This window comes from Bufo bufo, chromosome 11 (genome assembly GCF_905171765.1).
Source record: "Bufo bufo chromosome 11, aBufBuf1.1, whole genome shotgun sequence".
Taxonomy (NCBI): domain Eukaryota; kingdom Metazoa; phylum Chordata; class Amphibia; order Anura; family Bufonidae; genus Bufo; species Bufo bufo.
In genome coordinates, this window is record NC_053399.1 from 30,471,677 (window position 1) to 30,487,966 (window position 16,290).

Consider the following 16,290-nt stretch of genomic DNA (forward strand, 5'->3'; position numbering starts at 1 on the left):
TTGCTATTACGTCTACAATTTTATGGTGCGATTTGGTTGTGAGTTGATGTGGTTTAAAGGGAACCTGGCTCATCTCAGGGACAGGACTCCTCTCAGGTTAATTTGCATATGTATCAAATGTGTTGTTTTTTTTTTACACAATAAAAGCACACAGAGCTATGGGGACTGGGTATTGCAGATGTGCTAGCGGCCATCTAGCAAACCATGTCCTCAGCTCTATGCACAAAATTCCGGTGACAGGTTCCCTTTAAGGTATGAAACACCTGTTTTTAGACAGTAAAAGAAAAATTGAGTCACAATTGCATTTATGCTTGCAAAGTTACATGCCATCTGTGGGCAAAACTCTGTAAGGTTTTAAAGGGCAGATTTGTACCCATGAAACTGGCTGACCTGCAGCTGAAGGCATCTGTGTTGGTCCCATGTTCAGATGTGTCCGCATTGCTGAGAACAATGATGTTTTAATATATGCAAATGAGCCCCTAGGAGCAATGGGGGCGTTGCCATTACTCCGAGAGGCTCAGCTCTGTCTGCGACACCCTATACACCTTGACAGGGCCAGGCGGTGTACACATGATCACACCTGGCCTTGACTTCTAAAGTCAATCAAAGTGCAGAGGGCACAGCAGTTGCAGAGAGAGCAGAGCCTCTAAGTGTAACAGCAACACCCCTGTTGCTCCTAGAGGCTCATTATCAAGTGAATGGGTCCGCATCCGTGATGCGGGGTGCACACAGCCGGTGCCGGTGTATTGCAGACCTGCTGTTTGTGGGCCGCAATGCGGCAAGGCTGCATTTGCGGCCAAGAATAGGACATGTTCTACCTTTTGCAGAACGGACATGCAGATACAGACAGCACACAGAAGACATAAGCCCATGTCATGTGCATGAGTCCTTACTCACTCACATCTGTGTTGGGTGTTCTGCCCTGATTCTGTCATGTTTGACAGCAAAAATAGCACGACACCGAGCACCCACCGGTTTTCTACGTAGTCGTGTTTCATTTGTAGATTGTATACACATACGTCGTGACCCATGTACCAGTCGTTGAGGAGTGATCTGCAGTTTCACAATAGATCTCTGCCCAAATTGCATCTGTTACCAGCAGGAATAAGTAACGCATTACATAATAAGTAATGTAATGGTGCAGGCAGCTGCAGAGAATTTAAATTCCCCCGATCTGCGCTCTGCAGAATACAGATGCTGTTTATAGCCACTTGTAGTTTATCACGTTGACTATTGCTTAATTGGCTTCTTACACTTCAATATGATCATGTTATGACATAAAATTAATTATTGGTATGTGATGATTTATTTTTTATTTATTTTTTTCTTACCAGAGATTAGCAGTTTGGAAGAGAAAGATCTGTTAGTTATTCCTCTCGATCTGACTGATTTCAGTACGCACAAGTCTGCAACGGACAAGGTCATCCAACATTTCGGAAGAGTAAGTATACATTATAATGTGATCCAGGTCTAAGCCAGGGATCATTAACCTAGCACTCAGCTGTTGTCAAATTGCAACTCCCAGCATGCACATTTACTCATAGAAAGGAAAGGTGGATTCTGGGAGTTGTAGTTTCCAAACAGCTGGAGTGCTGGAGGATGCTGATCCCAGCGGCCGGAAATGCAAAAAACAATTTGTTTCCTTGTTTTACCCTTGCTCCTTCTTTGGGAATTGCTAAGTAGCAGCCAAAACGTACAAAACAACAAGGCCTCTAGATCTGATATAAGTACACGGCCACAGACAGGCGTGAAACATTTTGGAACAGTGCAAGAACCTGCCAACAAGCATTCAGTCCTGCTGCAGCTCCGCCACAAGGGAAACTAGGTATTCAATGCCCTGTGAAATCAATATTCTGTATATGCCACTCTTCACTTCATCTAATTTTTGGGGCAGCATCCTCCAATTAATTTATAATTCCGTAATACAGTATTTGAGAATGGGCCTTCTTAAAGGGAACCTGTCACCGGGATTTTGTGTATAGCGCTGAGGACATGGGTTGCTAGATGGCCGCTAGCACATCGGCAATACCCAGTCCCCATAGCTCTGTGTGCTTTTATTGTGTATAAAAACCGATTTGATACATATGCATATTAACCTGAGATGAGTCAGAGCTTGAAAATATGACTCTTCTCTGGTCACACAAGTAAGATATGACACTTTTTGTTTTTTATGTTAATTTGCATATGTATCAAATCTGTTTTTTTACACAATAAAAGCACACAGAGCTATGGGGACTGGGTATTGCAGATGTGTTAGTGGTGATCTAGCAACCCATGTCCTCAGCTCTATACACAAAATCCCGGTGACAGGTTCCCTTTAACTCTTGAGATTTGAAATTGCATGTAGGGATGATGGCTGCATCAGGTCAGGTACCTTGAGGCTACAGGTCTATGGCCAGTATTACATAACGTAGGGATAACTAACAAACAACCAGAATAACCCTTTAATCCTGGACAACCTGTTTTTAATCATGAGCTTTGATTATGAAGCTGTAAAAATATAATTGTTGGCTCCTGTTCGCTCCTTGCAGATTGACATCCTAGTGAATAACAGTGGACGGTCCCAGCGCTCTCTGTTTGTGGATACAGACCTGAATGTTTTTCAGGGATTGATGGAGCTTAATTATATAGGGACGGTTTCCATAACGAAGCACGTCCTACCTCACATGATTGAGAGGAAGAAAGGAAAGATCGTCACCATCAGCAGCTTTACAGGCCTGGTCGGAGTGCCCCTGTCCTCTGGATATGCCGCCAGCAAGCACGCAGTGCAGGTAAGTCTGTCGCCTAGTGTTTGATAAATGGCTTCATATCATTTAGACAGATACTTGAGGCTTTCTTGGACACGAGAACTGTGAATCAGTGCTTGAATTTACATCACTCCTGTTTGCACTTCCAATTCTGTGTTCTACTGGTTGAAGCTTTTCATGGGGGCATTGGCCGAGAATTACTATTGTGGCTGCATCTGAATTCTGACATAAATTACGCCAAAACTTGTTGCAGAATGGCGCATCTTACTTTATATGTATTTATAAAGCTGAAAAGAATAACCCATTGCCTCTCGTCTGCTAAGGGACATGGCTTTGTGGAAAAAGGAATGCGGCTTAAAGGCTATGTACATGGCACCCTTTTTTCTGTACAGAGCTGACGTGCTCTAGTAGCACCCTTTTGGATTTTTGTCTTTTCAGTCAGACAAGGAGCAGACAGGCTCCTTATCTCTGCTCTCTGAACTTGGCTCAGTTCTTATCTTACTGATAAGAATGTGGCTTAAGTGTTTATGATCTCTCAGTAGTTTAGAGATGAGGTTTATTAGATGGGCACAAAGTGAAAGTACCAGTCACACAGCTTGAAAAACAGTTAACCCTTTGTGACCGAACAGCTCACTATTTTTAATAAAGGCCTATTGAAAAAAAGATTTTTAGCCAAAAACGAGTGACCTGAAATCATAAAATTTGTTTTGTGGCAAGATGATACTTGCTGGCCAGTAATAAATTAAAAGCCCCACAAGCACTGCATATTTTGTAGGGGTGTTTTAAGACAGTTTCTCAGTGAACATGTTCCGCATCAGTGTCTGGTGCAGGCCTGACACCTGGGACCTCCGCCGATCAGATAAGTGGCCTCATTCTTCTTGTGGCAAAAAAACTAAACCTCATTCATTTTCATGCGCGCGCACACTTGCTCTTCACTGCAGGTAGCAATTCCTGACTCTCTCAACGTGATCATGTGACCTTACAATGCTGGGGGCGTCTGGTCCTTTTTTACATTATGTAAACTGCTGTTAAATACAGTCCCATTGATTTCAATGGGGTGCGTCTGTGAAAATGGACAAGTATAGGAAATATCCTATTTTTTGACGGCCGCTATTAACTGGCCTTTAAAAAAAAAAAAAAATTTTTTTTTATAAAAACCGCCCATTTGAATAGCCTCAGGCTTGAATTGGTTCTGAAAACGGCTGTGTAATAGATGCATTAGTTGATTTTGTAAAATATAAAGCAAGCATGCCAATGGTCTTAAATAGAAATTACACGTACACATCAGTGGCAGTGTGGGGGAGGAGGCAAAGCATAGAGAATTACAGGGGTTTTCCGGTAGAAAAATATTGACTTATCAGGATACCTCGGCCTCAGGGGTCAGCAACCTTCGACACTGCAGCTGTTGTGAAACTACAATTCCCAGCATGCTCCGTTCATTTCTAAGTATGCATGCTGAGAGTTGTAGTTTCACAACAGCTCGAAGGCCGGAAGTTGCCTACTACTGGGATAGTAGATACTTAGTTATCCATACACTTTTAGTAGCTGTAAGATGAACTTTCGTTCGCCAGGCAGTGATTTGTCACAAACTCCATATGTACATGCGTATTAAGTTCAACTGACCACTGTCTATGGTGCATCACTATATAGATTCACACGTGTATTCCTATGGCATAGGTAAGCATAGGCTATAAATCGGGGGTACACAACCTGTCGCCTGGGGGCCACATGCGGCCCGTGATACCATTCTGTGCGGCCCCCAAGCATCTGGTGACAGACATGTATGTCTATGTCTTGTGGCTGCTCACATGTATCTTTCGTGTATTCTTCCATTAGCTGGGAGCCCTGGAAGTATAACCAGACATTTATGGTATATACCAGGGGTACTTAAGTACTTTTTGTAAAGGTCAACATACCTGAGTCTGCTGTAGGATGAAGGTCCGAGCTGCAAAACAAAAAAATATATAAGGAGGGACAACACCATTGGTGTGTAGCGCTGCTTTATTATTTTTTTACAATAATCCACACCTCCAAGCCCACCTAAACTCCTTTCTGCCGACCAAACAGTAAGAATATCCTTTCAGTGCCCCCTAACCATAATGATGCCCCTTTAATGCCCCTCAGACAGTATAATATCCCTATAGTGCTTCACAGAGTATGATACCCCTAAGTGCACCCCTCACAGCAGGGTGATCCCTTGTTGCCCCCACACATTATGATGCCTCCTTAATTTCTCCCCAAAGAGTATGAATACCCTAAGTGCCTCCTCACAGTAGTAAATGCCCTCTCTGTGCTCCTTCACAGTTGTAATATCCCCATTGCGCCCCCTTCATAGTAGTAATCCCCATTGCGCCCCCTTCATAGTAGTAATCCCTTATTGCGCCCCCTTCATAGTAGTAATCCCCATTGCGACCCCCTCTGTGCCCCCTCCAGAATAGTAATGCCCATTGTTTCCCCTTCACATTAGCAATGCCCATTATGCCCCCTCTGTGTTTTAAAAAAAAACACAGTAACTACTCACCTTGTCCCTTTCCTGAAGCTCAGTCCTCTCTCCCCTGCAGACACATTTCGCTCTGCAGCACTGTGTGGGCGGAGCGTATGCAGATTTCTGGGCTGCAGGCTCCGCCCACACTGGCCGGTAGAGCGATCTGTGCCTGCAGGCTGAATGGTGGAGCAGGGAGAAGTCTTCTTGCTTCACTGTTCAGAGTGCCGCCGGCCTGAGGGAGGAGAGGAGCGCGGGGAGCTGAGCGGTGAGTGACAAGAAATCAGCCTCCAGCAATGAGGGCTTTCATCTGTATTGATGGAAGCACTCATTGCTTCTGGACTCTGGTGGCACCCGGGGCGGACTAAACCCCACCCCCCCCCCCCCCCCCCCCCCCCACACACACTTAGCATGCCACTGCAGGGGTCCGGACAATCCGAATCCACCAGTTGAGTATATACTGTATGTTCAGTATGCCATAAATACAGTACTTCAGTTGGTAATACCCCTTTTTAAGTTTTATTTTCAGCCCTTGTTGTTGGTTCAGTCTGACAATGTGGCCCCTAACCCGAAAATGTTGTGCACCCCTGCTATAAATGATGTACATAATTGTTGTTATTATTATTTATATATAAAAATCTTATTGTTTCTTGTTTTGCAGGGGTTTTTTAATAGCCTGAGAATTGAGCTGGGAACTTATCCAGATATTGCAGTCATTAATATATGCCCAGGACCTGTGCAATCAAAGATTGTAGAAAATGCTTGTACTGAACGGTTTGCAAAGGTAAAATCTTTTACGTTCCCTGCAGACCTAAGTGTGTTTCATGCGGCTACTTGGCGTCTGTGCCTCTTGTAAATTAGCGCTAGGTCAGATTCTGAGTTACAGAAATCTCTTGACTATTGAGTTCAGGTTTACTTTCAGCATCTTTTATTCCAGGCACTGTTGGAAACACAATGCCATGTGCTGTAGTCATCCCCACCTTGGCCTATAGCACAGTCCATTGTGAATAGGAAATCTTTGTAAGGCTGCATTCAGATGGCCACTATAGGGGATCAGTATGTTTAGTGCCAAAAACCGTATGGGATCCTGTTGGGAGAAATTGGAGAAAAGTTTCCTAAAAACATTTTTGGGGTGACAGGATCTTGTTATTGTATACAAATCTTTTATTTTGTTAATAACTTTAATCAATAGCCACGCACCATTCGCTATCGCGTATAGATTTGGCCCTTGTTAACTACATAATGCTACCACTGGTTAAGGATGTCGTTTATCATCCTCGATCGTTGTCGGACCATTCTCTGGTGCAGATTGACTTGTGCCTGGGGGTGCTCAGACAGGGACCGAGGCTGTGGAAGTGTAATTCTCATTGGCTGAATGTGTTGGGTGACCTGTCTGGGATTTCTCTGGAAATTAAGGAATTTTTTGATATCAATACAGGGTCTTCTTCGATACCAGGTGTATGGGACGCCATGAAAGCATTCCTGAGGGGAGTTTTGATGAAAGAAATTAACAAGCATAAATCCAGATCCAGGGAGGCGGATGTTAAGGCGCATGCACTAGAGGCTGAGAGAGAATTTAGTAGATCCCCCACCACGGTTAGTAGCGAGGCGCTGGCGGTAGCTCAGGAGCAGCTGAGATGTCATTTAGTCCAGGCCGCAGATAGAAAGAGAAGCTTTTATCGTCAGAGATCTTTTGATGAAGGAGAGAAGGTGGGTCATTTGTTGTCGGTGGTCTCGCAGGCCCAGAGGGGCTCCTCTTGCATTCAGGAACTGAGAGATGACATGGGGAACAGTAGCCAGGACACAAAAGGAATATTAGATATTCTAAAAAGCTTTTATGTATCTCTATATACTTCCACTGGATCTAGTTCTGAGGAGGCTCTGAATGATTTCCTAGGGGAGGCACAGTTATCGGTGCTGTCAGAAGAGGATAGAGAGAGGCTGGAGGAGCCGATTACACTTGAGGAACTGGAAGCTGCACTTGGGGACATGGCAAGTGGTAAGGCGCCTGGAGCTGATGGTCTCCCAGTAGAGATATACAAAAAGCTGCAGGGGATATTACTCCCTGAATTACTTAAGGTGTTTGAGCACTCATTGGAGGCAGGCTCGTTACCACATTCGATGCAGGAAGCTATAATTGTGGTTATACCTAAACCTGGAAAGGATCCTAAAATACCGGATTCCTACAGGCCAATTTCACTTCTCACGGCTGATGTTAAGCTCCTGGCGAAGGTGTTGGCGAACAGGCTGTCCAAGGTGATTCTGACCATAGTACACCCGGATCAGACGGGGTTTATGCCAGGGAAATCGACGGCTATTAATCTTCGTAGGCTGTACACTAGTTTAAACATTACGGCGGATCACAGTGGAGACAGGGCCTTGCTTGCGCTTGACGCCGCTAATGCGTTTGACAGTGTGGAATGGAGGTATTTGTGGGGGGGTCCTGAGAACTATGGGCTTTGGTGAGCGGTTCATTCAGTGGGTACAGGTCCTGTATTCTAGTCCTAAGGCGAGAATTAGAGCTAATGGAGGGTTGTCAGATTGTTTTCCCCTTGCCAGGGGCTCCAGGCAGGGATGCCCATTGTCGCCCTTATTGTTTGCTCTTGCAATAGAGCCGCTTGCGGCGCATATTCGCTTATCAACAAGTATAGAGGGGTTTAGATACGGCGGGCTGCACAATAAAGTGGCTATGTACGCTGATGATACTCTACTTTTCATGGGCGATACTGGTGCGTCCCTGGATGCGGCCATGGCATTGATTGACAGATTTGGTAGCTTTTCTGGACTTCGGATAAATTGGCAAAAATCCTCTTTGATGCCAATTGATGGGCAGGCCCTGGCAGGCAGACAAGTAGATAGCCTGGTGCCTTGGGTGGATACATTTAAATATCTGGGATTGCATATAACACCGAGGCTATCGGATTTTGAAGAACTTAATCTGTCCCCATTGCTGGCTACTTTTAGGCTTAAAGTGAGGTCATGGTGTAGACTTTCTTTCGGTGGTAGGTAGAGTTAACCTTTTAAAAATGGTTATGATGCCCCAGTTGCTATATGTACTGAATAATGCTCCCTTTATGGATCCCTCTGGATAGATTCAAGAAAATTCACTCTATATTTAGAGATCTTACTTGGAAGTATGGACAGGCTAGGATCAAACTGGAGACATTACAGTATTCTAAGTCGGAAGGGGGCCTAGCTGTCCCTAACGCATGGATTTATTTTTTGGCTTCCCAATGTCAGCATTTTAAGGGATGGATTGATCTACAAGCACCGGACATGACTGGGCAGATATTGCAGCATTGGCTGGGCAGTCGTGACCTCATGGGCATTCTGGAAGGCTCAGGAATGCATGCAGGGAGGGAAAAACTCCCTCTTATTGAACTTATGAAAAAAGTTTGGGCAAAAGTGAAGCAGCTAAGAGGAGTGGGTGGTATTAGTGAACTTTCCCCTATTGGAAAGAACCACTTGTTGCCAGAACTATTTGCCATACCAGGACTTAGGAACTGGGAAACTTATGGAGTGACGAGAATTGGCCAATTAATTAAGGACCAGATATGTAAGTCATTTCAAAACCTGCAGCAGGAATTTAATATCCCTAGGGAGTGGTTCTATAAATATCTTCAAATAAGGTATGCCCTTGAGGTCACGTTGCGGAAAGGATGTGAGATAGCTCAAATGGAGGTGGTCCATAAGCTTGTTCTTCCGACAGGTGGGGGAAAAAGAGGGTTAATATCACAGGTGTACGCTCTTTTACTGGAAAAATTCTTAGAGGGGTATCCGCTTTCAAGAATGAAAAAATGGGAGGCTGACGTGGGAGATATGTCTAAGGATAAGTGGGAAGATACACTGCTCAAAAAAATAAAGGGAACACAAAAATAACACATCCTACATCTGAGTGAATTAAAAATTCTTCTGAAATACTTTGTTCTTTACATAGTTGAATGTGCTGACAACAAAATCACACAAAAATAAAAAAATGGAAATCAAATTTTTAACCCATGGAGGTCTGGATTTGGAGTCACACTCAAAATTAAAGTGGAAAAACACACTACAGGCTGATCCAACTTTGATGTAATGTCCTTAAAACAAGTCAAAATGAGGCTCAGTAGTGTGTGTGGCCTCCACGTGCCTGTATGACCTCCCTACAATGCCTGTGCATGCTCCTGATGAGGTGGTGGACGGTCTCCTGAGGGATCTCCTCCCAGACCTGGTCTAAAGCATCTGCCAACTCCTGGACAGTCTGTGGTGCAACGTGACGTTGGTGGATAGAGCGAGACATGATGTCCCAGATGTGCTCAATTGGATTCAGGTCTGGGGAACGGGCGGGCCAGTCCATAGCATCAATGCCTTCGTCTTGCAGGAACTGCTGACACACTCCAGCCACATGAGGTCTAGCATTGTCTTGCATTAGGAGGAACCCAGGGCCAACCGCACCAGCATATGGTCTCACAAGGGGTCTGAGGATCTCATCTCAGTACCTAATGGCAGTCAGGCTACCTCTGGCGAGCACATGGAGGGCTGGGCGTCCCTCCAAAGAAATGCCACCCCACACCATAACTGACCCAATGCCAAACCGGTCATGCTGGAGGATGTTGGAGGCAGCAAAACGTTCTCCACGGCATCTCCAGACTTTGTCACATCTGTCACATGTGCTCAGTGTGAACCTGCTTTCATCTGTGAAGAGCACAGGGCGCCAGTGGCGAATTTGCCAATCTTGGTGTTCTCTGGCAAATGCCAAACGTCCTGCACGGTGTTGGGCTGTAAGCACAACCTCCACCTGTGGACGTCGGGCCCTCATATCACCCTCATGGAGTCTGTTTCTGATCGTTTGAGCAGACACATGCACATTTGTGGCCTGCTGGAGGTCATTTTGCAGGGCTCTGGCAGTGCTCCTCCTGTTCCTCCTTGCACAAAGGCGGAGGTAGCGGTCCTGCTGCTGGGTTGTTGCCCTCCTACGGCCTCCTCCACTTCTCCTGATGTACTGGCCTGTCTCCTGGTAGCGCCTACATGCTCTTGGACACTACGCTGACAGACACGGCAAACCTTCTTGCCACAGCTCGCATTGATGTGCCATCCTGGATAAGCTGCACTACCTGAGCCACTTGTGTGGGTAGTAGACTCCGTCTCATGCTACCACTAGAGTGAAAGCACCGCCAGCATTCAAAAGTGACCAAAACCTCAGCCAGGAAGCATAGGAACTATGGTTACCACTCCAGAACCACTTCTTTATTGGGGGTGTCTTGCTAATTGCCTATAATTTCCACCTGTTGTCTATCCCATTTGCACAACAGCATGTGAAATTGATTGTCACTCAGTGTTGCTTCCTAAGTGGACAGTTTGATTTCACAGAAGTGTGATTGACTTGGAGTTACATTGTGGTGTTTAAGTGTTCCCTTTATTTTTTTGAGCAGTGTATATTGGAAGGAGTCCCCAAGGTGTCCTTGAGCGAACAGGGCAAACTGTCCCAACTATTTATCATACATAGAGTGTACAAAACACCGGTGTTCCTGAAAAAGATAGGAGTGAGAAGTGATGACAAGTGTCCAAAGTGTATGGAAGATGGTGCAGACTTGTTGCATATGCTGTGGTCTTGTCCAGTAGTTGGTAATTATTGGGAGGATGTTAGGAATATGATTAATAGCAAACTGACATTGAAAATTCAAAAAGATCCTAAGGTGTGTATTCTGGGGTATGTGTCTGAGATTGGAGGGACTGAATCGGTTAAGGTAGCTGTGGGGAGATTGCTATATGTGGCCAGGAAACTGATTGCTATAAGGTGGATCCAGGGAAGTCCGCCTACACTGAGTGAGTTTGAACGGAAAGTGCATGACATGCTGATACTTGAAAAAGGGGTGTATGTGAAGAGAGGGTGTCCTCAGAAGTTTGATAAAATGTGGAGTGAATGGTTATCTCATACTCATGTGGTTTTATAGGCTCGTGACGGTCAAGACCAGTTGTTAGGGTAGGGGGGGTTAGGGCAGGGTGAGGGGGGGAGGGATGTTGTGAAGGTTAAGATATTGGTAATTCTATGTCTAAAATATTTGTTTTAGCATGTGTACACGCAATGTATAGGTACGTGATAAAACTGTGTGTTGGTATCTCTATGATTACTGTTGTTCACTGATTCCACACGGTGGATAATGTAAAGAAAGGAAAATACAACGTATTGTTTTATGTTTTACTATGTTTTTATTGTTCAATAAAAACGATTTGATTTAAAAAAATAACTTTAATCAATAAAAATGATTCTGATTTAAAAAATTGGGGGGGGGAATCCTTGCCTGTCTTGTTCTGAAAGCTTCCAACCCCACTCTGGCTCTAAATCTAGTCCCGGATCACTGCCGTCTATATACAGTGGCATGCAAAAGTTTGGGCACCTCTGGTCAAAATTACTGTTCCGTTAAAGGGGTTGTCTCATCTCAGACATTAGGGGCAATATAGCCCCATTGTCTGATAGGTCTATCTCCTAAACTGAGCCCCAAAAGTGTTGGAGGGCACATTTGCGCATGTGCAGCTGCCCTCCATTCATTTCTATGGGGCTGCCGAAAATAGTTATTTCCGTCGGGCCCATAGAAGTGATTAGGAGCTGTGGCCAGTCATGCGCAGTGTGCTCCCATTCACCTCTATAGGGAGAGCGCTTGGTGGTGGCCGGACCGGAGTCCTCCAGCCACCACTTTGGCCCACTCCGTTCTCGCTGTAGGTGGGACCCACACCTATCAGACAATGGAGACCTAACCTAGCGAAATGCCTCCATTGTCTCCAAAATTATTTTTTTTTATCTTTTACATTTTCAAAATAACAAAAAAGGAAAAGGGCTGAAGCAAAAGTTTGGGCACCTTGCATGGTTAGTGCCTAGTAGCACCCCCTTTGGCAAGTATCACAGCTTGTAAACGCTTTAGGTAGCTAGCAAAGAGTCTTCCAGTTCCTGTTTGAGGGATTTTCATCCATTCTTTCTTGCAAAAGTCTTCCAGTTCAGAGATTACTGGGCCGTCTTTTATGCACTGCTCTTCTGAGGTCTATCCACAGATTTTCAATGTTCAGATCAGGGGACGGTGAGGGCCATGGTAAACCCTTCAGCTTACACCTTTTAAGGTAGTCTAGTGTGGATTTTGAGGTGTTTTTGGGATCATTATCCATTTGGTGTTGTGTTTGCTTCTTAGCACTAACAGGCTATTTAAGGTCTGAGATCTCGGTCAAAGTTATTTGAGCGCTCAACTCTCCTTGGGTTCCCATACCTTTTGCAATGTACTCCTTTCCTTTTTTTCACTCTAAAACCAAAATAATACACTGATATTGTGTGTGTTTCATCTTTAACTTCATGCCATTTGGAGATCATTTCAACTTGCTTAAGTGTTCACAGTATTTAACCAGGGGTACCCAAACTTTTGCATGCCACTGTAAACTTCCTAAGGTGAGTTTCACCACGCATGTGCTGCAAGTCCTGGCCCAGCCTCCGGTCTGAACTGACCACATAATAGGGAGCTGTCATTTGGGGTCTTGTGGCTTCTTGAGCACAAATGCGCTCATATTACACTTCTATGAAACTGGCCGGAGTCTTTTAGAAGTAAGGAATGCAAAACTACAGGTTTTGACTTTAGCTGCCTGTATGATCCAGGACTAGGCGGCTGTAACACACTGTGGACGCCTGTTATGGACATTGTGTAACTGGACGATAATACAATAAAAAATGTAATAACCTCTACTCTCATAAAGACAATATAACTTTAACTTTCTTATGTTCTTGTCTTTGTCACAGTCTGTGGAAGCACAAGCGGATCAAACGTACAAGATGCCGACAGACCGCTGCGTCCGTCTTATTTTGGCTTCGGCTGCAAATGACCTGAAGGAAGCCTGGATTTCAGAGCAGCCCTATTTAATTATGTATTACATCTGTCAGTATGCTCCCACATGGGGATTTTGGATTTTGCAGAAAGTTGGTCAGAAGAGAATACAGAACTTTAAAAGTGGAATAGTAAGTGCCGCATGTAAAATGTACATCGTCCGCTTTTTAGGTTGCGAAGAAGCAAGGGATATATGCAGAGCAGCTCAAGATGGTAAGGACCACTTATATCCTGTCCATGCAAACCCAACATGGCAGCATTAACGGGTCCTGCAACATTGGTGATTGCATTATGTGGCAGGGCCGACAGAATGTTTCTGTAGTAAGTGCGATTTCCATTGGGAGGTGTGTTAATAATATCATTGGGGGTGTACATTACACTGTTTTCAATGTAATGTTACTACAACAGACCCCTCAAAGTAGAAAATGGATTCAAATTGTCATATTTCACTTTTTGCTGTATTTTATAGATCTTAGAATTCATATATTTATTTTATGTACTTGTATAGCGCTGACATATTCCGCAGAGCTTTATAGACATTGGCATCAAGCTGTCTCCAGTGGGGCTCACAATCTAAGTTCCCTATCAGTATGTCTTTGGAGTGTGGGAGAAAACCAGAGTACCCAGAGGAAACCCACACGAACGTGGGGAGCACATACAAACTCCATGCAGATATTGTCCTTGGTCGGATTCAAACCTAGGATTCTTCCAATTACTTTTATGGTGAACAGTTAAGCAAGTTGAAGGTGAAATGAGCTGCATAAAGTTAAAGATGACACATTCCCTTTGTATTTTAAGCATAACTTATTTTTATTTTCACTTTTTTAGGTTTTCAGTATCAAAAAAGAAAAAGAAGGGTCAGAAGTAAATGTTTAAGCATCCTGCATGGTTAGTACCCAGTAACACCCCATTTGGCAAGTATCACTTATTGTAGCCAGCCAAGAGTCTTTCAGTTCTTGTTTGAGGGATATTTATCCATTCTTCCTTGCAAAAGTCTTCTAGTTCTGTGAGATTCCTGGGATGTCTTGCATGAACTGTTCTTTTGAAGTCTATCCACAGATTTTCAATGATGTACAGATCATGGGTTTATGAGGGCCATGGTAAAAACCTTCAACTTGGCCTTTGAGTTAGTTTTAGGTTGCCATTTCCTCAGTTTGAAATGAAATTAAGAAAGCAAGAACAGTGGAGGTCAAGAGAAGGTCTGAAAGACCAAGAAAAATTTCAGAGACAGCTGCTCATAGGATTGCTAGAAAGGCAGAACCCCCTCTTGACTGCAAAAGACATCCAGGAAGATTTAGCCAAATCTGGAGTTGTGATACATTGTTCTACTGTTCAGCGACACCTGAACAAATATGGCCTTCATGGAAGAGTCATCCGAAGAAAACCTCTCCTGTGTCCTCACCACAAAATTCAGTGTCTGAAGTTTGCAAAAGAACTTTTAAACAAGCCTGATGCACTTTGGAAACGGGTCGTGTTAACTGATGAGATTAAAATAGAACTCTTTGGTCACAATGAACACAGGTATATTTGGAGAAAAAAGGGCATAGAATTTCATGAAAAGAACACCTCTCCAAACATTAAGCATGGGGGTGGATCAATCATGATTTGAGGTTGTGTTGCAGCCAATGGCATGGGGAACATTTCACGGGAAGAGGGAAGAATGGATTCAATGAAATTCCAGCAAATTCTGGAAGCAATTGTAACGCCAACTGTGGAAAAAAAAATATTTAATTACCAATGATCCTAAACAAACCTCAAAAGGCACAATCTGAATGTTTTGCCTTGGCCCTCACATTCCCCTGATCTGAACATCATTGAATATCTGTGAACAGACCTAAAAGGATCAGTTCATGCAAGACGTCCCAGGAATCTCACAGAACTGGAAGACATTTGTAAGGAAGAATGGATGAAAATCCCTCAAACAAGACTTGAAGGACTCTTGGATGGCTACAAAAAGTGTTTACAAGCTGTGATACTTGCCAAAGAGGGTGCTACTAGGTACTAACCATGCAGGATACCCAAACTAAAAGATGAAAAGAAAAGTTTTTCTTAAAATACAAAGGGAATGTGTCATCTTAACTTTATGCCTTTTTGAACATCATTTAATTTTCAACTTGCTTAACTGTGTACATCATAATACGGCCATGGTGATGTTCTAAAATTGCTGGAAGGTGAATTATCCCGATATCGTACTTGTCTGAACAGAAAAAGTATGCATGGGACATGACTGTTTATACAGTATATATTCCCTCAAGCATCACAGCTAAGGGCAGAGTATTCTTTGCACATAACCAGGTGGCAAGTGCAGAATGCACACTTCGCCCGATTATTATAAATTCGTGACCATGGTCTTAGAACAGCAAGCTGCTGGAAAATAAAGTTATTTTCTCTTGCTGTGTGATACGGCCTGCTTAATACAGTCTGTCATTTTGGTAGCCACTATCCCACCTGTGTATTGATTGATCATTAGAATATCACTTATGTGAGAGTGCCAGTAATAGTCATGAATGTGTGACATGAAATTCCCTGGGGTTTCACTGACTGCAGACTGTATTTGCTCTTTGTGGGAAATACAGGTTGCTTTACATAGCTGGTGGGTTTGCAGCTGTGTCTTTATCTAGTTGCAGTAATATGGGACTCCTAAGACCCATTATCTTGTATGATGTCGTTGAGTTACTGCACACTGTTAACACGTGTCATTTTCTGCTGCAGGATGCAGATTCTTCTTTCACATTTTCAAAGAAAACCTCCTAATAGAAAATTCTTTGGGTTCATCAATATGAGAAGCAGAGCTGCCTTGCGCCTATAAAGAAGAATGTAACGCCCAATCAAGACCACAGGCTTTGCCACAAATTGTACTTATTGACTTCTCTAATTTTTTTGCATTTCTGGTGAGGGAGAGCATCAGTGCACTAAGAAAAGGTAAGTGACCCCTTTGGAATTATCTAGAGATCTGCACTGATTAATAATCAAATGTGGTCACAATTATAGACCAACACAACCTAATTAAACTAAACTAATAACACACAAGCAGTTGTACCTTTTTAATGCCTGTTTTTTTGCAGTAAACCTATGTGTTAATGACTTCTCCAAGAGCTAATCGGCTACAGGTGCTCCATTTAAAGGGACACTGTCACCTGGATTTCACTTACTGAGCTATTAACATCACTACATCAGTCTCCACGATTTACATTAAAATATACTAGTATTACTACTCTGT

General features: G+C 43.7%; 1 protein-coding gene across 1 annotated transcript in view; it reads left to right on the plus strand.

Moving 5' to 3' along the window:
* Nucleotides 1-16,290, plus strand: part of DHRS7 (dehydrogenase/reductase 7) — a 32,189-nt gene extending 15,899 nt beyond the window's left edge. The window contains exons 3-7 of the mRNA XM_040411209.1: nucleotides 1,335-1,441; nucleotides 2,532-2,771; nucleotides 5,891-6,013; nucleotides 12,986-13,201; nucleotides 15,783-16,290. Of these exons, the coding sequence (XP_040267143.1) occupies nucleotides 1,335-1,441; nucleotides 2,532-2,771; nucleotides 5,891-6,013; nucleotides 12,986-13,201; nucleotides 15,783-15,824 (728 nt within the window). The 3' untranslated portion in view covers nucleotides 15,825-16,290. The remainder of the gene's footprint in view (nucleotides 1-1,334; nucleotides 1,442-2,531; nucleotides 2,772-5,890; nucleotides 6,014-12,985; nucleotides 13,202-15,782) is intronic.